This window comes from Dryobates pubescens, chromosome W (assembly GCF_014839835.1).
Source record: "Dryobates pubescens isolate bDryPub1 chromosome W, bDryPub1.pri, whole genome shotgun sequence".
Classification (NCBI taxonomy): domain Eukaryota; kingdom Metazoa; phylum Chordata; class Aves; order Piciformes; family Picidae; genus Dryobates; species Dryobates pubescens.
The window spans coordinates 332,580-355,094 of record NC_071656.1 but is presented as its reverse complement, the minus strand read 5'-3'; the positions used below and the strand labels follow the sequence as shown (position 1 = coordinate 355,094).

The window sequence follows — 22,515 nt, the reverse complement described above, 5'->3', positions numbered from 1 at the left end:
AAATTAGAGAGGCAAAGGCCCAGTTGGAAGTGAAGCTGAACACCTCTGTCAAAGACAATAAAAAGCATTTTTACAAATATATCAATGCTAAAAAGAAGGGCAAGAACAACCTCCACTTGTTATTGTACCTGGAGGGGAACACTGTGACTGAAGATGAGGAAAAGGCTGAGGTCCTGAGCACCTTCTTTGCCTCAATGTTTAACAGCAAGGCAGGAGTTCAGGATGAGTGGCCTCCTGAGCTGGGCGATGGGGTCGGGGACCAGTGTAATGCCCCGGTAATCCATGAGGAATTAGTTCGGGACCTGCTGAGCCACTTGGACACTCATAAGTCTGTGGGAACGGATGGGATCCATCCTAGGGTGCTGAGAGAGCTGGCAGATGAGCTGGCCAAGCCGCTCTCCATCATTTTCCTCCAGTCCTGGCTCACTGGAGAGGTCCCAGATGACTGGAATCTGGCCAATGTGATCCCCATCCACAAGAAGGGTTGGATGGAGGAACCTGGAAACTACAGGCCAGTCATCCTCACCTCAGTGCAAGGGAAAGTGATGGAGCAGATTATCCTGGAGGCAATAACTGCGCACCTGAAGGATGGCCAAGGGCTCAGGTCCAGCCAACATGGATTTAGGAAGGGCAGGTCCTGCCTCTCCAACCTGATCTCCTTCTATGATCAGGTGACCCGTCTGGTGGATGTGGGGAGGCCTGTGGATGTAGTCTACCTGGACTTCAGCAAGGCCTTTGACACAGTAAACTGCTGTTGAGGCTGTCAGCTCGTGGCTTGGACCGCAGCACTCTGTGCTGGCTTAGGAACTGGCTGGAGGGCCAAGCCCAGAGAGTGGGGGTGAATGGTGCCACATCCGGCTGGCGGCCAGTCACCAGTGGCGTGCCCCAGGGATCAGTACTGGGCCCCATCCTCTTTAACATCTTCATCGATGATCTGGATGAGGGGATTGAGTCAGTCATCCGCAAATTTGCAGATGACACCAAGTTAGGAGCAGATGTTGGTCAGTTAGAGTGTTAGAAAGGCTCTTCAGAGGGACCTCCACTGACTGGCAGGTGGGCGGAGTCCAACACGATGGCATTCAACAAGTCCAAGTGCCAGGTGCTGGGCTTTGGCCACGGCAACCCCATGCAGAGCTACAGGCTGGGGTCAGAGTGGCTGGAGAGCTGCCAAACAGACAGGGACCTGGGGGTGCCGATTGACAGATGCCTAAACATGAGCCAGCAGTGTGCCCAGGTGGCCAAGAGGGCCAATGGCATCCTGGACTGCATAAGGAATAGTGTGGCAAGCAGGAGCAGGGAAGTCATTGTGCCCCTGTACTCTGCATTGGTTAGGCCGCACCTTGAGTACTGTGTCCAGTTCTGGGCCCCTCAGTTTAGGAAGGACATCGAGACACTTGAACGTATCCAGAGAAGGGCAACAAGGCTGGTGAGAGGCCTTGAGCACAAGCCCTATGAGGAGAGGCTGAGGGAGCTGGGATTGTTTAGCCTGGAGAAGAGAAGGGTCAGAGGAGACCCTCATTGCTCTCTACAACTACCTGAAAGGTGGTTGTAGCCAGGAAGGGGTTGGTCTCTTCTCCCAGGTAACCAACACGAGAACAAGGGGACACAGTCTCAAGCTGCGCCAGGGGAAGTTTAGGCTCGAGGTGAGGAGAAAGTTCTTCACTGAGCGAGTCATTCGTCATTGGAATGGGCTGCCCAGAGAGGTGGTGGAGTCACCGTCCCTGGAGGTGTTCAAGAGGAGATTGGACGTGGCACTTGGTGCCATGGTCTAATCGTGAGGTCTGTGGTGACAGGTTGGACTCAATTGAGGTCTCTTCCAACCTTGGTGATACTGTGACTCCACTTGTCACTGGCTTCCACTCGGACATGGACCCATTGACCGCTGCTCTTTGGGTGCGGCCATCAAGCCAGTTCTTTATCCACTGAATGGCCACCCATCAAAACCATATTTTACCATCTTGGAGATCAGGATGTTGTGCAGGATAATGTTGAAGGATTTGCTTGGAACCAGATAAATGATTTTTATGATTGCAAAGGGGATTGGACGTGGCACTTGGTGCCATGGTGTAGTCATGAGGTCGGTGGTGACAGGTTGGACTCAATGATCTTTGAGGTCTCTTCCAACCTTGGTGATACTGTGATAAGACTGGTAATGTAAGCTAACTTTCCCTTCTTTTTTGTTTCCTCGCTCTGGGAGACACTAACATGCTTCTGCTTGGCCTGTTGACCTTGGCTATGTTCTTTGTTTTGGCTGAGTACTAAGAAACAATTCTCTGCTCTTTCTCTTGTCCCTTTGTGTCCAGGGGGGTAAGGAGGGGAGCATGGAAGGGAAAGCTATTAGCTCCTCTGGTTTTTGGCCAGGGGGTTCTTGTGCTGTTTAGAAATTGTAAGTACCTGTAAATATTGTAAGTACTGTATATTTTGTACGTATCCATTGCATTTCATTGCAGGTTGTAGTTTCGCTTGTAAATACATCTGCATTTACTTCCAACTGGGCTGGTCTGACAATTGAATGTTGGGGGGGATTTTCAACCCACCACAGATTGTCACACCTCATCCGTAACTGAACTATAGGCATCTTAACCCTCCGTGTCCTGCATTTTTAAAATTCACATCTGGTAAACAATCAATTTTTGCTTGCTAAAGGAATATCCAAAAAATCCACTGTCTACATATAACCATATCCAGGGCTAAACTATCTGTTACGTTGTGATACCTCCCCAGGAGGAGGGATCAGGAAAAGACAACCCATGGGTTGAAATGAAAACAAATTTAATCAAACAGCAAAACTAATATAAATGCTAATGTAAAGTGATACCCAGCCCAGTGAACATACAGCGGTCACAAAAAATGGGAAAGCAGTCCTTAGGAGCAGAATGGTAAGCAAACCCCTCGAGGGACAGGGAGAAGCAGGAAGAGCTTAACTTCAGCAAACTTTCCCCTTTATACTGAGCATGCTATTTATAGTCTGGGATACACCTGTAGCCGACTCATGTCAGCTGCCCCTGGCTGACTCAGGACTACTAATGATTCTATGATTCTGTCCCAGCAAAACCAGGACATCCACATTAGCGCAAAGGTGACTGAACCTAGTCCAAAAGTCGTAACCATCTCCTCTAATCTTCTTATGTGAATTTATGCGGATCTTCTCCCTCAGATAGCTGATAGTGAGACTATTATTATTTTTTTAATTAGAAAGTTTCACAGAAAGCTGTCATTTGTCTAAGTGGACATTTCTCCTCAGAAATCAAGTTTTCTCCCACAAACTTACTCAGCTGACAAAATTTGTTCATGTTTTTCAAGGTGAGAAAGGGAGTAAAGCCGCTGTGTCTTGTTTACTTCACACACTTGCAAAGCTTTAATTTAGAAATATGTTATAACACACAAACTAGAAAAAGAGCCTCGTTCATACACTCCACCCAACCAACCTCTTCTGTCAATGCACCAAAATAAAACAGGACAAGATTTTATTTAATTATTTCCCCCTGGAGGGGTCTTTCAATATGTGGCTTCTTTGCTGCCTTATGACAGTTAGTGATTAAAGCCAATTTCCAAATTGAGGTGAGGGTGGGAAGGGGGAAGGATGAGGGGCTTGGAACACAAGCCCTATGAGGAGAGGCTGAGGGATCTGGGGTTGCTTAGCCTGGAGAGGAGGAGACTCAGGGGTGACCTTATTGCTGTCTACAACTACCTGAAGGGGGTTGTAGTCAGGCAGAGGTTAGTCTCTTCTTCCAGGCAGGCAGTACCAGAACAAGAGGACACAGTCTCAGGCTGCGCCAGGGGAGGTTTAGGCTGGAGGTTAGGAGGAAGTTTTACACAGAGAGAGTGATTGCCCATGGAAATGGGCTGCCTGAGGAGGTGGTGGGGCCGCCGTTGCTGGGGGTTTTTAGGGCGAGGCTTGACAGGATGCTTGGTTGCATGAAATAATTGAATTTTCGGTATTTGGTCAAACGAAGAGGGGCAGCAAGAAGACCTCCACTCTGGACTTCCAGAGGGGGGACTTCAGGTTGCTCAAGGAAATAATTCAGAGGGTTCCTTGGGAGAAAGCCCTTAAAAATAAAGGGGTCCAGGAGGGATGGACCTGCTTCAAGAAAGAACTGATGAAGGCTCAGGAGCAGGCTGTGCCAATGTGCCGGAAGAGGAGCCGCCGGGGCAGACGGCCAGCCTGGTTATGTAATGAACTTTTAATAGAACTAAGGGAAAAAAAGAGGGTGCATCATCTTTGGAAGAAAGGGGAGGCAACCCATGGAATGTTTAAAGATGTTGCTAGGGCATGTAGGAGGAAAATTAGGGAGGCAAAAGCACATTTGGAACTTAAACTGGCCTCTGATGTGAAGGACAACAGTCCTGGCTCACTGGAGACATCCCAGAGGACTGGAAGCTGGCCAACGTGGTACCCATCCACAAGAAGGGCCGGTTGGATGAGCCAGGGAATTACAGGCCTGTCAGCCTGACCTCAGTGCCAGGAAAGATTATGGAGCAGGTCGTCTTGAGTGTAATCACACAACACTTAGAGAATGGCCAAGGGATCAGGCCCAGCCAGCATGGGTTTAGGAAGGGTAGGTCCTGCCTGACCGACCTGATCTCCTTCTATGATCAGGTGACCCGCCTGGTGGATGTGGGGCAGGCTGTGGATGTAGTCTACCTGGACCTCAGCAAGGCCTTTGACACCATTCCCCATAGCAAACTCCTGGCCAAGATGTCAGCCCATGGCTTGGATGGGAGCACACTGCGATGGGTTAGGAACTGCTGGAGGGCCGAGCCCAGAGAGTGGTTGTGAATGGTGCCACATCCAGCTGGCAGCCAGTCACTAGTGGTGTGCCCCAAGGATCAGTACTGGGCCCCATGCTCTTTAACATCTTTATTGATGATCTGGACGAGGACATTGAGTCCATCATCAGTAAATTTGCTGACGACACCAAGCTGGGGGCAGGAGTTGATCTGCTGGAGGGTCGAGAGGCTCTGCAGAGGGACCTCGACAGGCTGGACAGATGGGCAGAGTCCAACGGCATGAGATTGAACACATCCAAGTGCTGGGTTCTGCACATTGGCCACAACAACCCCATGCAGAGCTACAGGCTGGGGTCAGAGTGGCTGGAGAGCAGTCAGGCTGAGAGGGACCTGGGGGTGCTGGTTGGCCGTAGACTGAACATGAGCCTGCAGTGTGCCCAGGCAGCCAGGAGGGCCAATGGCATCCTGGCCTGCATCAGGAACAGTGTGGCCAGCAGGAGCAGGGAGGTCATTGTACCCCTGTACACTGCACTGGTTAGGCCGCACCTTGAGTACTGTGTCCAGTTCTGGGCCCCTCAGTTTAGGAAGGATGTTGACTTGCTGGAACGAGTCCAGAGAAGAGCAACAAAGTTGGTGAGGGGTTTGGAACACAAGCCCTACGAGGAGAGGCTGAGGGAGCTGGGGTTGCTTAGCCTGGAGAAGAGGAGACTCAGGGGTGACCTTATTACTCTCTACAACTACCTGAAGGGAGGTTGTAGACAGACGGATTTTGGTCTCTTCTCCCAGGCGGCCAGTACCAGAACAAGAGGACACAGTCTCAGGCTGTGCCAGGGGAGGTTCAGGCTAGATGTTAGGAAAAAGTTCTATACAGAAAGAGTGTTTGCACATTGGAATGGGCTGCCTGGGGAGGTGGTGGAATCGCCATCACTGGAGGTTTTCAGGAGAAGACTTGATGGGGTGCTTGGTGCCGTGGGTTAGTTGTTTGGGTGGTGTTGGATTGGTTGATGGGTTGGACGCGATGATCTTGAAGGTCTCTTCCAACCTGGTTTATTCTATGTATTCTATGGTTTAGTTGATTAGGTGGTGTTGGATGATAGGTTGGACACGATGATCTTGAAGGTCTCTTCCAACCTGGTTTATTCTATTCTATTCTATTCTATTCTATTCTATTCTATACCTTTAGTAATGAAACAGGATTAAAAGTTTTTATTTTTTAATTTTTAAGTAGAATATTAAAAATAACATCAAATAAATGCAGAAATCTAAGTCTCAGTGTAAGGGCAGCTTCTTTTGGTTTAGTTAAACCTGTTTCCAACTTCAGTTACTCTAGAAGTCATGTAGCCTTTCCAGAAAGCATATTCAAATTGTATCACCTATACAAGCTCCCACTTACAAGAGCAAGGAGATAATGAGGCTTCCAAACAAAAAATATAGCAAAAAACCTACACAGTAAAAAGTACTCTTAAAATTACTTTTTCAAAGAAGTGCTTAGTAAAATCTCAGAGAGGATAAATGCACTGCCCCTACTTTGCTATTCATTAATATACGACAAATATTTTTTCATTATTTATAAGAGTAAGTCACACTTCTCAATTTGAGAGAATTGGTCATCAATTAATGACTAAAACAGCAAAAAATGCATTTTCCCATCAGTGAATTAATTTCTACGAGTTGCAGATATCACTTTATTAATTAAAAACACTCATGCATCCTATAAACACATCTCTAAACCGATAATCTAAAATAAAAACAAGCTTTCGGCCAGGGACACAGTATCCAAGTTATTGACTAAACTGACAACCTGACTACATTACAGGCATATGGAAAAGGCCCAAGAACTGCTCCATGAAGTTAGATCAGCCCTCACAGGGTCACGCCAAGACAATCTACACTGAATCCTTCCATCTCTGCCTGTATACAACCTACAGATGTTCTGCTTATCTTCTTTGTACTTTATTCTCCAGGCACTTCACTCCAAATGACAACCATCTTCTTAATGATGTACAATTCACTACTGTGGAATAGAGGGCTAATTGTAGCCCTCGATATCTCTGAGGCTTTAATACAAAACTTTCTACTAGAGAATTCAGACAGTACTATTGTCCCGGCTGTTGCTAAGGCAAAGGTGAACTGTGGCTCATATGCTGCAGATACATAAACAACCACAACTGACCAAGAAGATAAATCAGCAAATCAACTGAAGACTAGCTTACTCAGTCATACTTATTTGTTTTTAGTTTTAATAGTGCAACAGGTTAACACACTGTAACGGGTTAACCTGACTGCTTCCCCCAAACACAGAAGTGAAGGAAAAGTAACACAAAAATACTCTGTGTTGAGATAAAGAGCTGAGATAAAAAGAGCTTAGTATAAATGTGATAACATAATGCACAACTGCCTTAGTGCATTTGCAAAAAAAAGTGCAGCAGCAAGCAGATGCCAGCGAGCTAAACCACTACATCCCTCCCCCTCACACCACCATTGTGACCGTTTGAGGCTGTGCCTTTAAGGAAGGGGCACATTGGCTAAATGTTTATAAAATATTTTTTATTCTAAACAAATTTCATTGGCTAATTAAGGGGGAGGTGAGACTGTTGGACCCAGCGCAGCTGGGACTTTCCTTCAGTTTTCTCTTCCTTCGCTGTTCCTTTCAGCTGGACTGCTTCTGGGCTTCTGGCCAAGAGATAAGAACTAACTCCTGTACCAGGCCTTCCTTTTTTTCTGCCCTGCTAACCACCCTTGTCTCTTTTTCTACCTCTTTGGGGGGAGAAGGAAGGTAGGGGGGTGAAGGGGGCACAGGGGGAAGCCCCCTCTGTTGGGGGTCTGGTTTCTGGTTTAGTTCATTTGCTGTATATTCCTGTATATATTGTAAAATACCTGTATTTGTGGTGTTACATGTAATCTGCTTCCTATATATGCTTGTAAATATATAGTCTGCTTTTTTCTCCGACTGGGTTTAGCTGTGGCTTCTTCCTCGGTGGGGGAGGGAAAGCGGAGCCTTTCCTTTCGACCCACCAGATTCTTCCCTGCAGAAATAGAGCCAATGCCCAAAACCCGGAACCCAAAACCAGCAACTGGAACAGGAACCCTCCCATGTTACAATCTGAACTTCAAGCCCCATAATACTTTGCTCCAGCAGCAGCAAATACTCAACCCATGACAAATGGAATTTACACAGCTGCATGCTAAGCACTTTATTTTTGTAATTTGTTCAACTGCAACAATTTACAATGAATTATCCCTTTTTTCTAGCAAGGGGATGAATTATAAAGTGCAGATAAGTTCTATTTGAAGTTTCACAGAGAGTTTTACATATGTTGGGGGGGGGAACAAAGCCAAACATAAAAGCCCCACGAAATGGGACAATCAATCACTGTATATTTTAATTCCTTACAAATTAAATATTTTAAAATATCCTAAATAAGTGCTATGTATTTCAGGTCATCCTGTTACAAGAAAAATACAGTCGTAGCTGTCTGCCTACCACCATTCACTGACAAATGAAAACGAGTATGTAAAATGATGTGAAGCACAGCACCACTATACATACACAGGGCAGCATTTCTGAGGGAAAACTAAAGCTTATCTTTGCACTCTTCCCTGGAATGCAGGTGACAATGCCCACCTCTTAGAGAGCTAGCTCAATCTTTCTAGTGTGAAACATTATTTCATAAGTCACAGACTCATTTTGGAGAATCACAGAATGGTAGGGGTTGGAAGGGACCTCCAGAGATCATCAAGCCCAACCCTGCTGCCAAAGCAGGATCACCCAGGAACACAACCAGATGGATTTTGGAAGTCTCCAGTGAAGGAGACTCCACAACCTCTCTGGGCAGCCTGTTCCAGTGCTCTGTCACTCTCACTGTGAACTGTCTCCTTGTGTTGATGTGGAACCTCCTGGGTTCCAGCTTGTACCTGTTGTTCCTTGTCCTATCCCTGGGCACCACCAAACAGAGCCTGGCACCTTCATCCTGACACCCACCCCTCAGATATTGATAGACATTGATCAGATCCCCTCTCAGCCTTCTCCACTCCAGACTAAACAGCCCCAGGTCTCTCATTCTTTCTTCATAGCAGAGATGTTCAAGTCCCCCAATCACCCTCATAGCCTCTACTGGACTCTCTCCAGCAGGTCTCTGTCTCTCTTGAATGGGGGAGCCCAAAACTGGACACAGTATTCCAGGTGTGGTCTCACCAGGGCAGAGCAGAGGGGGAGGAGAACCTCCCTCTACCTGCTGGCCACACTTTTCTTGATGCGCCCCAGGATGCCATTGGCCCTCTTGGCCACAAGGGCACATTGCTGTCACATGGATAATTTGTTGTCCACTGGAACCCCAAGGTCTTTCTCCATAGAGCTGCTTTCCAGCAGAACAACCCCCAGTCTGTACCAATGCCTGGTGTTATTCCTCCCCAGATACAGGACTCTGCACTTGGCCTTATTGAACTTCATGAGGTTTGCCTTTGCCCAGCTCTCCAGCCTGTCCAGACCTTGCTGGGTGGCAGTACAGCCTGACAGGGTGTCAGCCCCCCCTCCCAGTTTTTTATCATCAGCAAATTTGTTGAGGGTGCACTCAATCCCCTCATCCAGGTCACTGATGAAGATATCACAGGATGTCAGGGGTTGGAAGGGACCCAAAGAGATCAAGTCCAACCCCCCCACCAGAGCAGGACCATGGTCCAGACAAAACTGGACCCAGCACTGATCCCTGGGGAACACCAGTGGCCACAGGCTTCCAACTGGATTCTGCACTGCTGATTACAACTCTCCGAACTCTGTTGTTTAGCCAGTTACCAACTCATCTCACAGTCCAATCATCTAACCCATTGTTCTTGAGTTTACCTATGAGGATGTTATGGGAGATGGTATCAAAAGCCTTGCTGAAGTCAAGATAGACGATATCCACTGCTCTCCCTTCATCTGTCCATTTGGTCATGTGTTCATAGAAGGCTATCAGATTACTCAATCAAGATTTCCCATTAGTGAATCCATGCTGGCTACTCTTGATAATCCTCTTTTCTTCTGTGTGGTTAGAGAGGACCTCCAGAACAAGCTTCTCCATCACCTTACCAGGGATTGGTCTGTAGTTGCCTGGGTCTTCCTTTTTGCCCTTTCTGAAGCCTGCAGTGACATTGGCCCTCTTCCTGTCCTCAGGCACCTCCCTTGTTCTCCATGATCTTTCAAAAATGATGGAAAGTGGTACAGCAACACCATCAGCAGCTCCCTCAGCACTCATGCATGCACCCCATCGGGGCCCATGGATTTGTGCATTTTTATGCCATCCAAGCAATCTCTAACCCAATCCACACTGAGCAGGGGAGAGTCTTCCTCCCTCCCTCCCCTCCTGAGGGCTGGTCTGAGAAGTAAAGACTGAGGCAAAGAAGCCATTCAGTAATTCTGCCATCTCTGCATTGTCTGTCACCAGGGCTCCCACCACACTGAACAATGGACCCATTTTTCCCTTCCTTTTACTGTTGATGTATTTAAAGAAGCCCTTCCTGTTACCTTTCACTTCCCTATCCAGGTTTAGTTCCAGGAGAGCGTTGGCCTTTCTTGTTGCATCTGACAGTATTTCTATAGTGCTTCCAACTGGCCAGACCCTTTTTCCAATTATTGTAGGCTTCCCTCTTCCATTTGAATTTTTCCAGCAGCTCCTTGCTTATCCATGCAGGTCTTCTGCCTCCTCTACTAGATTTTTATTTTCAAGGGTATACATTTTTCTTGAGCTCAGAGAAGGTGGTGTTTGAATATTAACCAGCTCTTTTGGACCCCCTTACCATCTAGAACCCTAGCCCATGGGACACTTTCAAGTAGTTCTTTGAATAGGACAAAGTTGGCCCTCCTTAAGTCCAGGGTAGAAGTTTTATTATTTGCCTTGCTTCTTCTGTCCCTAACTATCTTGAACGCTATCATTTCATGGTCCCAACAACCAATACTGCCTCATACCTTAACATCCTTGACTGCGCCTTCTTTGTTTGTTAAAAGAAGGTCCAGCATCACACTTCTCGGAGGAGTCTCAGTTCTCTGCAGCTTTGCTATTGTAGAAAGAATAGAATCGATTTGCTTTTTTCCAAATTGGAACTTACCGCCAACCTCTATGATAACACATACAACTGAGAGGAGAACAGCAACATGGAAAAAGATCTCTTCCTGTGAAAATAGGATTTTTACCTCCTCAAAAACAAACAAACTGGGGAAAAAAAGTAAACTCCTCACATTAAGCTCACAGGACATGACCCAAATAAACCAGATTGGAAGGGGGAAGGGTACGAAACTGGGCTGGCTGGAACTAAGCTGAAGGACAGCACACTGGTGTTTGAAGGATGAGGTGCTGGCAAGGTCTGGCAGTCTGAGGGAGGGAATGGAGACCCAAGTGGCAGCAAAGACACAAGGGTTATTGATGGGTTAGTAACCACAGGAGCACCTGAGAACAGCCACATAGATATTAGGACCTCTTCCTACAAAAGGGTGGCAAGACCTTTAGACCAACTGAAGTGCATCTACACTAATGCACGCAGCATGGGAAACAAACAGGAGGAGCTGGCAGCCGTTGTCTGTCAGGAGAACTGTGATATAGTGGCCAGCACAGAAACGTGATGGGGTATCTCACACCACTGGAGTGCCACAATCGAAGGCTACAAACTCTTCAGAAGGGACAGGCAAAGAAGGAGAGGGGGTGGCGTAGCCCTGTATGTCAGGGAGCGTTTTGATTGTCTGGAGGTTAATGATGGTGATGATAGAGTTGAGTATTTATGGGTAAGAATCAGGGGGAAGGACAACAAGGCAGATATCCTGATGGGAGTCAGTTATAGACCACCCAACCAGGACAAAGAGACAGACAAAATATTCAATAGGCACCTGGCAGAAGTCTCACGATTGCTGGCCCCTGTTCTTGTGGGGGACTTCAACTTCCCTGATGTCTGCTAGAAACAACACAGCAGAGGGGGAGCAGTCCTGGTGTTCCTAGAATGTGTGGAAGAGAACTTCCTGACATAGCTGGTGAGGGACCCAACTAGGGAAGGTGCCTGCTGGACCTGCTGTTTGTGAACAGAGATGGACTTGTGGAGGATGTAACAGCTGGGGGCTGTCTTGGGCACAGCAATCACAAAATGACAAAGTTCTCAGTAGTTGTTGAAGAGGGGAGTCAGCAGAACTGCCGCCTGGGACTTCCAGTGGGCAGACTTTGGCCCATTTGGGAGCCTGGTGGACAGCGCCCCTTGGAAGGTGGTCCTGAAAGGTCAAGGAGTCCAGGAAGGCTGGACACTGATCAGAGGGAAGTCTTAAAGGTGCAGGAACAGGATGTCCCCAGCTTCATTCCCTTTCTCTGTACATGCTCCAGCCCCTCAGTGTCCTCCTTTGAGTGAGGGGCCCAAAACTGAACCAGATATTCAAGGTGTGGCCTCACTAGTGCCCAGTACAGGGGCATGATCACTTCCCTAATCCTGCTGCCCACACTCTTGCTGATCCAGGACAGGATGCGGGTAGCCTTGTTGGCCACCGGAGCACACTGCTGGCTCATGTTCAGCTGGCTGTCAACCAACAGAAAGCTGAACCAAGGTCCCTTTCTGCTGGGCAGCTTTCCAGCCACTCTGCCCCAAGCCTAGACCATCCATGGGGCTATTGTGACCTAAATGCAAGACCTGGTACTTGGCTTTGTTAAACCTTATAAAATTGACCTTGGCCCATTGTTCCAGCCTGGCCAGATCCCTTTGTAGACCCTTCCTGTCCTCAAGCAAATCAATAATGCCATCCAATTTAGTGTGTCCTCTTGTTCTGGTATTGCTTGCCTGGGAGAAGAGACCAACATCCGTCTGTCCACAACCTCCCTTCCGGTAGTTGTAGAGAGTAATAAGGTCACCCCTGAGTCTCCTCTTCTCCAGGCTAAGCAACCCCAGCTCCCTCAGCCTCTCCTCGTAGGGCTTATGTTCCAAACCCCTCACCAACTTTGTTGCTCTTCTCTGGACTCGTTCCAGCAAGTCAACATCCTTCCTAAACTGAGGGGCCCAGAACTGGACACAGTACTCGAGGTGTGGCCTAACCAGTGCAGTGTACAGGGGCACAATGACCTCCCGCCTCCTGCTGGCCACACTGTTCCTGATGCAGGCCAGGATGCCATTGGCCCTCCTGGCTGCCTGGGCACACTGCAGGCTCATGTTCAGCCTACCATCGACCAGCACCCCCACGTCCCTCTCCATCTGGCCACTCTCCAGCCACTCTGACCTCAGCCTGTAGCTCTGCATGGGGTTGTTGTGGCCAATGTGCAGAACCCAGCACTTGGATGTGTTCAATCTCATGCCGTTGGACTCTGCCCATCTGTCCACCCTGTCGAGGTCCCTCTGCAGAGCCTCTCTCTACCCTCCAGCAGATCAACTCCTGCCCCCAGCTTGGTGTCGTCAGCAAATTTACTGATGATGGACTCAATGCCCTCATCCAGATCATCAATAAAGATGTTAAAGAGCACGGGGCCCAGCACTGATTCCTGGGGCACACCACTAGGGACTGGCCTCCAGCTGGATGTGGCACCATTCACCACCACTCTCTGGGCTCGGCCTTCCAGCCAGTTCCTAACCCAATGCAGTGTGCTCCCGTCCAAGCCATGGGCTGACAGCTTGGTCAGGAGTTTGCTGTGGGGAAGAGTGTTAAAGGCCTTGCTGAAGTCCAGGTAGACTGCATCCACAGGCCTCCCCACATCCACCAGGCAGGTCACCTGATCATAGAAGGAGACCAGGTTGGTCAGGCAGGACCTGCCCTTCCTGAAACCATGCTGGCTGGGCCTGATCCCTTGGCCATCCTCTAAGTGCTGTGTCATTGCACTCAAGATACATAGAATACATAGAATACATAGAATAAACCAGGTTGGAAGAGACCTTCAAGATCATCGCGTCCAACCCATCAACCAATCCAACACCACCCAAACAACTAACCCACGGCACCAAGCACCCCGTCAAGTCTTCTCCTGAAAACCTCCAGTGATGGCGACTCCACCACCTCCCCAGGCAGCCCATTCCAATGTGCAATCACTCTTTCTGTATAGAACTTTTTTCTAACATCCAGCCTGAACCTCCCCTGGGGCAGCCTGAGACTGTGTCCTCTTGTTCTGGTACTGCTTGCCTGGGAGAAGGGACCAACATCCGTCTGTCTACAACCTCCCTTCAGGTAGTTGTAGAGAGTAATAAGGTCACCCCTGAGTCTCCTCTTCTCCAGGCTAAGCAACCCCAGCTCCCTCAGCCTCTCCTCGTAGGGCTTATGTTCCAAACCCCTCACCAACTTTGTTGCTCTTCTCTGGACTCGTTCCAGCAAGTCAACATCCTTCCTAAACTGAGGGGCCCAGAACTGGACACAGTACTCAAGGTGCGGCCTAACCAGTGCAGTGTACAGGGGCAGAATGACCTCCCTGCTCCTGCTGGCCACACTGTTCCTGATGCAGGCCAGGATGCCATTGGGCCTCTTAGCTGCCTGGGCACACTGCAGGCTCATGTTCAGTCTACCGTCGATGACCTGTTCCATAATCTTGCCTGGCACTGAGGTCAGGCTGACCGGCCTGTAATTCCCTGGCTCATCCAACTGGCCCTTCTTGTGGATGGGTACCATGTTGGCCAGCTTTCAGTCCTCTGGGATGTCTCCAGTGAGCCAGGACTGCTGAAAAATGATGGAGAGCGGCATGGCCAGCACATCTGCCAGCTCTCTCAGCACCCTAGGATGGATCCCATCTGGTCCCATGGACTTGTGGGCTCCAAGCGGCTGAGGAGATCTCTAATTACTTCCTCCTGGATCACAGTGGACTACACTGCTCCCTGGCTCCATCTGCCAGCTCAGGAGGCCAGCTGTCTGGAAGACATTCTGTCCTGCTAGTAAAATTTGAGGCAAAGAAGGTGTTAAGTACCTCTGCCTTTTCCTCATCTATTGTTACTATGTTCCCCTCCGTGTCCACTAAGGAGTGGAGGTTGTCCTTTCCCCTCTTCTTGCTGTTAATATATTTATAGAAGAATTTTTTGTTGTCCTTCACAGCAGAGGCCAGTCTAAGCTCTAAATGGGCTTTTGCCTCCTTTTTATTTTTCCTTAAACATTGTATGGGTTGCCTCACTTTTTTCCAAAGATGGTACACCCTCTTTTTATTCCTTAGTTCCTTTACAAGTTCATTACCCATCCAGGATGGCCATCTGCCTCAGCCGTTCATGTTCCTGCATATTGGCACAGCCTGTTCCTGCGCCTTCAAGAGTTCTTTCCTGAAGTAGTTCCAGCTCTCCGGACCCCTTTGTTTTTAAGAGCTGTTTCCCAAGGAACCTTCTGAGTTAGTTCCTTGAGTAACCTGAAGTCCGCCCTCTGGCTGTCCAGAGTGGAGGTTTTCTTGCTGCCCCTCTTAGATTGACTGTGTACTGAAAATTCAACTATTTCATGGTTGCTGTACCCTAGAGAGCCTCTGACCATCACATCACCCACCAACCCTTCCCTGTTTGTGAAGAGGACGTCAAGCAGAGCCTTACCCCTGGTTGGCTCACGCAGTACCTGGGATAAGAAGCTGTCCTCCATACACTCTAAGAACCTCCTAGACTGTCTCCTCTCTGCTGTGTTGAGATCCCAGCAGATCTCAGGCAGGTTGAAGTTGCCCATGAGAACAAGGTGTGGCGATCTTGAGACAGCCTTTAGCTGCCTATAGAATGATTCATCAACATCTTCTTCCTGGTTGGGTGGTCTATAACAGACTCCAACCAGGATGTCTGCCTTGTTGGTCTTCCCTCTAATTTTTGCCCACAAGCACTCAACCTGATGATCCCTGATCTCCAGCTCAATGGCATCTAGTGCCTCCCTGATGTACAGGGCCACCCCTCCTCCCCTTCTCCCTTACCTGTCTCTCCTGAAGAGCCTGTAGCCATCAACTGCAGCGCTCCAGTCATGTGAGTCATCCCACCATGTCTCTGTGATTACAACTACATCATAACTTTCCTACTGTAACAAGACTTCCATCTCCTCTTGTTTGTTGCCCATACTTCATGCATTAGTCTACATGCACTTCAGCTGGGCTGCCGGTTTTACCCCTGGCTCCAGCTTATCACCCCCAGACTCCTGCTTGGGGAGACTGGTTTCATCCCCTTCCCCCTTCCCACATGCAATTCATTGATAAAGATTTTAAAGAGAACTGGCCCCAGTACTGAGCCCTGGGGAACCCCACTAGTGACTGGCCACCAACTGGATTTTGCTCCATTCCCCACCACTCTTAGTGCCCAGCCATCCAGCCTGTTCTTACCCCAGCAAAGCCTCCACCTATCCAAGCCATGAGCTCCCAGTTCCTCTAGCCTTTCCCTCTTTCACCAAGTGGGTCTCCTTGTTGTAGAAAGAGATCCTCTTCATCAAGCAGGACCTGCCCTTCATGAACTTATACTGACTGGGCCTGATCCCCTCTTTGTCCTGCATATGCTGCATAATGGCACTCAAGATGAACAATTCCATGACCCTCCCTGGCACCGAGGTCAGACTGATAGGTCTATAGTTCCCTGGGTCCTACTTCCATACCTTCTTGGAGATGGGCATCATGTTTGCCTATATCCAGTCATCTGGGACCTCCCCACTTAGCCAGGACTGCTGGTACATGATGGAAAGTGGCTTGGTGAGCACTTCCACCAGCTCCCTCGGTACCCTTGTGTTTAACCCATCTGGCCCCAGCAACTTGGGTATGTTTAAGTGCTACAATAGGCCACTAACTATCTACTCTGAGATTAACCATCTTCTCTTGCAAATTTTTTTGGTCTTCTACATTATTTTAAATGTTTTTGAAAACTGTCCTGTAAACCAAAAAGGTATTAATATGGGTTTTATAACTTAATGTCTGTTGCCTTGTGATTGGATTCTTATGGTGAACTGGATTCTCTTTAAGTATTTGTTTTGTATCCTCATTAAATAAATAGTGATTTTATTATGTAGTATTAATCTATAAGAAAAAAAATTAGTTTAATAGGATGTTTCTAGTGAAGATTGGCTTGCCCTTACTCAACATAAGTAATAAAGTAAAATGAAATATTAACAAGCTCTTGACTGGAGTCTCACAGTATATAATATCACTGAATTTCTTTAGATAGGATGGGAAGTCCTTTTCCTTGTGTATCACAATTGTTCATGTATGTACAGTCATGCTTAATTCCTTTGTACTCCATGAGTAGAAACTTTTTAAATTTAATTATTTGCAGTCCTCATCAGCTAAGGAAACTGGGCATGCAGGAGACTTGTTCCAGGGAACATTGTGATAGCAACAAAATCTTTATAGTTGGCTTACAGAGCATTTTGCAATAAATCTATCCATTCTCTTTTCTGCTATTCCCATCATGAATAAAGAAAGATTTGCTATTTCCTAATATAAGAATAAAGGTGGAAGCTTATACTCTCATCCGAAATATCTGTAACAGTTTAAGTATTAACAAATTAAGTATTAGTTGAAGTTAGCATTGGGAAACATAGAAAATTTGGAACTTCTGAGAAGGAAATAAAGGTGGCTTCTAAAATTATTTTATTTAAACTACTTGTATTTTCATTTTTTCATTGATTTCTAATTAACACTGTGGTAACTAACTTTTTTAAAAAGACTGAGTAGTGTTCTACTCCAGGAACAAAATCAATTAGGAAAGCAAGAATAGGTATTCCTAGGAGGTCAGAGAATAGTATTCTGTGATTTTTGATTCTTGGGTTTTTTGTTTGTTTGTTTTAAAGGGTTTTCTTAAAATATATCAGCTTTCATCTTACTGAGATGTTCTTAGTGCACAATACAAATTCTGTTCTAACAGTTCCTTAAAGCAATGATCACAATCTTAAAATTGCATTATGAAATAGGCATAGTTTAGAAACTGAATTTGAAATTTAATTGAATTAGAATTTGGTCATTGCTCTCTTACCAAACTAGGCATACAATCCATTACTAATATGTTTCCTTTCATTGTTGACTAGTGTAACAAGTTAACCTGCCTTTTTCCCTACAACACAGAAGTGAGGGAAAGTAAGACACACAAAAAAACCTCTGGGTTGAGACAAAGAGTTGAGATAAAAAGAGTTTAATATAAATGAGATAACATAATGCACAATTACCTTAGCCTATATGCAGAAAACAGAAGCAATCAGAAGCCAGCAAGCTAACACCCCCCCACCCCCTCCCCCATCTCATGTCAACCCAAGTGGAAGTAACCCACACCCCCAAACCCAGAAACCAAAAGCCATACCTGGAACAGAATACCTTTCATGTTACAATCTGAACTTCAAGCCCTATAATACTCCAGCCAGCACTTTCATTTTGAAGCTGGCATGACATGAGCATGGTATGAAGAGCAGCAGATTCAACTCAACCCATGACAACTAGGAGAGATTTAGAGATATATTTCTAGAAAATACTCCTATTGGTTTAAATGCAACTAACTTTTAAGCATCTTTTGTTCCTTTACTTGCAACTGTTTTTTTTGCAATGTCTTTGGTCAGATTTGCTGTAGGCTTTATGCTCTGTGTGTTGTCTCACTGATTTCAAAGAAATTACCAACACTCCATGAAACTGAGAATGTGTTTTAAAAAAAAAACAGGATCTGAAGCCCTCTATTGATTTCACCTGTCACCTGTCTTAAAGCATACATGCAAATTTTCATCTAGTCTGGGGCTGAATGTAAGCTAACTCTCTTTAGACACTGTATAGGTGTACAAAGAAACATGAAGTATTAGTGTGGGGACACCACTGCTCAGGCATGACTATGCAGCATCCAGATAAGATGTGGCTAGAATCAGTCAGCTGCTGGTATACACAGAGGAACTGATCCATGCATGCTGCCATACTTCTGCCTACCTTCAATCAAGTTCCCAGACCACTAAGAATAATAATTTCAAAGCACAATATTAAACCACAGTCTGAAATGTTTTCTAGCATTTTTGGAAGCAATATTGAGAATTTAGGTAAAGTTTTCAGGTGATTATCAAAGGACTCAAGGAACTAACTCAGAGGGTTCCTTGGCATAAAGCCCTTAAAAATAAAGGGGTCCAGAAGAGCTGGACCTGCTTCAAGGAAGAACTCTTGAAGGCGCAGGAACAGGCTGTGCCAATGTGCCGGAAGATGAGCTGCCAGGGCAGCCTGGATGGGTAATGAACTTTTAATAGAACTAAGGGGAAAAAAGAGGGTGTATCATCTTTGGAAGAAAGGTGAGGCAACCCACGGAATCTTTATTGATGATCTGGATGAGGGCATTGAGTCCATCATCAGTAAATTTGCTGACGACACCAAGCTGGGGGCAGGAGTTGATCTGCTGGAGGGTAGAGAGGCTCTGCAGAGGGACCTCAACAGGCTGGACAGATGGGCAGAATCCAACGGCATGAGATTTAACACATCCAAGTGCCGGGTTCTGCACATTGGCCACAGCAACCCCATGCAGAGCTACAGGCTGGGGTCAGAGTGGCTGGAGAGCAGCCAGGTGGAGAGGGACTTGGGGGTACTGGTTGATCGTAGGCTGAGCATGAGCCTGCCCAAGAGGGCAAATGGCATCCTGGCCTGCATCAGGAACAGTGTGGCCAGCAGGAGCAGGGAGGTCATTCTGCCCCTGTACACTGCACTGGTTAGGCCACACCTCAAGTACTGTGTCCAGTTCTGGGCCCCTCAGTTTAGGAAGGAGGTTGACTTGCTGCAACGAGTCCAGAGAAGGGCAACAAAGTTGGTGAGGGGCTTGGAACACAAGCCCTATGAGGAGAGTCTGAGGGAGCTGGGGTTGCTTAGCCTGGAGAGGAGGAGACTCAGGGGTGACCTTATTGCTCTCTACAACTACCTGAAGGGAAGTTGTAGACAGACTGATGTTGGTCTCTTCTCCCAGGCAACCAGTACCAGAACAAGAGGACACAGTCTCAGGCTGTGCCAGGGGAGGTTTAGGCTGGATGTTAGGAAGAAGTTCTATACAGAGAGAGTGATTGCCCATTGGAATGGGCTGCCCGGAGAGGTGGTGGAGTCACCATCATTGGAGGTGTTCAGGAGGAGACTTGATGGGGTGCTTGGTGCCGTGGTTTAGTTTGTTTAGGTGGTGTTGGATTGGTTGACGGGTTGATCTTGAAGGTCTCTTTCAACCTGTTTTTTTATTATTATTATTAAAGCAAATAAATTAGTGACCACAGCATGGGGGAAGGAGGGTCAACTTTTGCTAATCCGTTCTACTTTAAGCATAGTTCCCTGAGTTTGAGAAATCCGATATTTTATGTAAAATATTTTTTTTAATGCACTTAAACAGGATGATACACTTGGTGAATATACTTGAGAATTACAGAAAAAATAATTTTCTAATCATTAGTTGCATTGCTTATAGACAGTTTTTATTGACATAGAGACATGTGAAACCAGCGATATATGATATTTTTAAAAATTTTTTTTGCTGGAAGCTATTTTCTCATATTAAGACTCTCCTAATTCCAGTTAGGGTTGCTTTTTTTTTAAGGGGAGACCAATATTGGATTAGAAGATAAGATATTAGTGTAAAATGGAAATAAATTTTAGAAAGTTATGTTAGTGATAAAGCGAATGCAATTAGAGTGAATTATGCAAAAGATTATTTCTTGGAGGGTTTGTTTGTGTATGTATAGCAATTGGCAGGTGATCTCATTTATAAGTAACTCCTAATTGTAGTTTCAAAATGTAATGAAAATTCTGTGATGATGTCTGGTTTTGTCTGTGGAAAAGAAAGCTGTGTGGTACAGCTTTTTCCAATCATCCAGGTATATCTAACTGTGGTATTATTTATTAGAGGATATACTGTAAGAAGTTCCTGAGAAAGGACTGTAGTGTTCTGCCCTTATTGTTAGCCTCAGGTTCATATTTACTCTTCTTGCTTTCCATTAACAGGTAGCATAGATCAGTCAGTGTTAAAGGAGTTGCCTCCTGAGCTCCTTGCAGAAATTGAATCCACCATGCCACTTTGCGAACGCGTGAAAATGAACAAGCGTAAACGTAGCACAGTTAATGAGAAACCAAAATATGCTGAAATCAGTTCTGAAGAAGACAATGACAGTGAAGAAGCTTTTGAATGTAAGTAGTACTTTGTTTTATTTCTACTCCTACAGAAAGCTAAAACTTACCTTTTGCAAAAAGATATACTTTATTTTCTTTTTTTGTTTGCTACCCTAAAACATGACAATTAAATTGCTGTCCAGACACCTACTTACTTGAGCAAGAACACTTTTTTACTTGATTTCAGTTTGGCACTCGAGATGAGAAGCAGCTAGTTGGTAAATTTCTCTCCATAATTACCTTATGGGAACCCACTGCCTAGATTTTTTTTTTTTTAAGTTGTGCAATTAAACATTTTTAGCCAGATTAAAGAAAATATACCATTAAGCACTAAATATATTTTACATTATTCTTAGTTTCATTGATAAAAGCATTTTTCTGACATGATAAATTAAGAATGTTAGTGCCCAGAAGTTTCTTAAAAGATTTCTTCTATTTCCATGGTGTATTGCTTGAAAAGATGAAATTATTGCTGATGGTTTCTCAAAATTGTATGTCTCTAAGTTAGGAATGAATTTCATACTTACAAATAAGAGTGTAGTGTAGTGGGTTGAAAACTCCCCCCAACATTAAATGGCCGGACCAGTCCAGTTGGAAGCAAATGAAGCTCTATTTACAAGCAAAACTACAATTGAAAATGAAATGCAATGAATATGTACAAAATATACAGGATTCACAATATTTACAGGTATTTACAATTTATAAAAAGGGACAAGAGAAAAGAGCAAAGAGTTATTTTATTAAGATACTCAGCCAAAACAAAGAACACAGGCAAGGTCAAGCAGAAGCAAGTTAATGTCTACCAGAATAAGGAAACCGAAAAGAAGACAGCTTACATTACCAGTTTTATGTTTATTATCTATCCAATGGGATTGTTTAGAACTTCTTATTTTCCTTTTTACACCCAATGGTAATTTATTTACATTCTACCACTTTCTGTTCAAGATCTGTGGAAAATTTTAAAGGTACAGCCTAAAGCTACCACATGTAGTTAGTTTGTCTCTATGGTAGTTCACTAAGCCAACTCTGAAATTTCATTAAAATGGAGTGTTCAGTCTGAGTAACATCTTCATTTTATTACCTGTGCAAGGCTAAAAAAGTGCCTATTGCTGTTAAACTGATGTCATGGTTTGAGCCTTAAATGGAATTTAAGAGCTCAGATGGTGGCAAGACTGAGAACTCCTCCCCCGCTCCCCCTTCCTCTTTCCTGATAGGGAAAAAAAAAAAGAAAAGGGAAAGAATGGAGAAAATAAGGGAAGAAAAAAGGGGGAAAATGGGGGTAAGGAAAAAGAGGAGGAGGTAAATCTACTGAGAAATAACCCAGCACACTCCCTCATCCTTTCCTCATCAGGGAGATGTTCCACTGCCTTCAGCATCTTTGTAGCTCTGTGCTGGACTCTTTCAGCATCTTTGTAGCTCTGTGCTGGACTCTTTCAAGCAGCAGCTCTTGGTCCTTTTGTACAAGCGAGGCTGGAGCAAAAAGGGCAAATGGTCACCATACCCACCCCCCCCTTGTAGCCTTGCTGGACAGGAAGGGGGAGTGGAACAGACTAACTCAGATGTGGTGGGGGGAACCCCCTCCAGGGGGCAGGGGGGGAAGGAACCAAGTCCACCTGGATCAGGTTTCCTTAATCCCCAAGGAGATCAGGGCTCTCGCAGCCCTCCCCCTCCGAGGATGGGTGCAACCCAGCAGAGTCCACCCATCTGTTCCACTTCCACTCGCCTGTCATAGTCCCTTCATCCAATTGTGAAATCTGGTATTACAGTTCTCGATGCAAGTCCT

At 46.0% G+C, this 22,515-nt stretch overlaps 1 protein-coding gene across 1 annotated transcript in view; it reads left to right on the top strand.

The window, feature by feature from the left end:
• LOC104301319 (nipped-B-like protein) overlaps nucleotides 1-22,515 on the top strand; it is a 254,016-nt gene that overhangs the window by 129,965 nt on the left and 101,536 nt on the right. Inside the window, exon 11 of the mRNA XM_054177739.1 lies at nucleotides 20,568-20,750. Coding sequence (XP_054033714.1) covers nucleotides 20,568-20,750 — 183 coding nt within the window. The remainder of the gene's footprint in view (nucleotides 1-20,567; nucleotides 20,751-22,515) is intronic.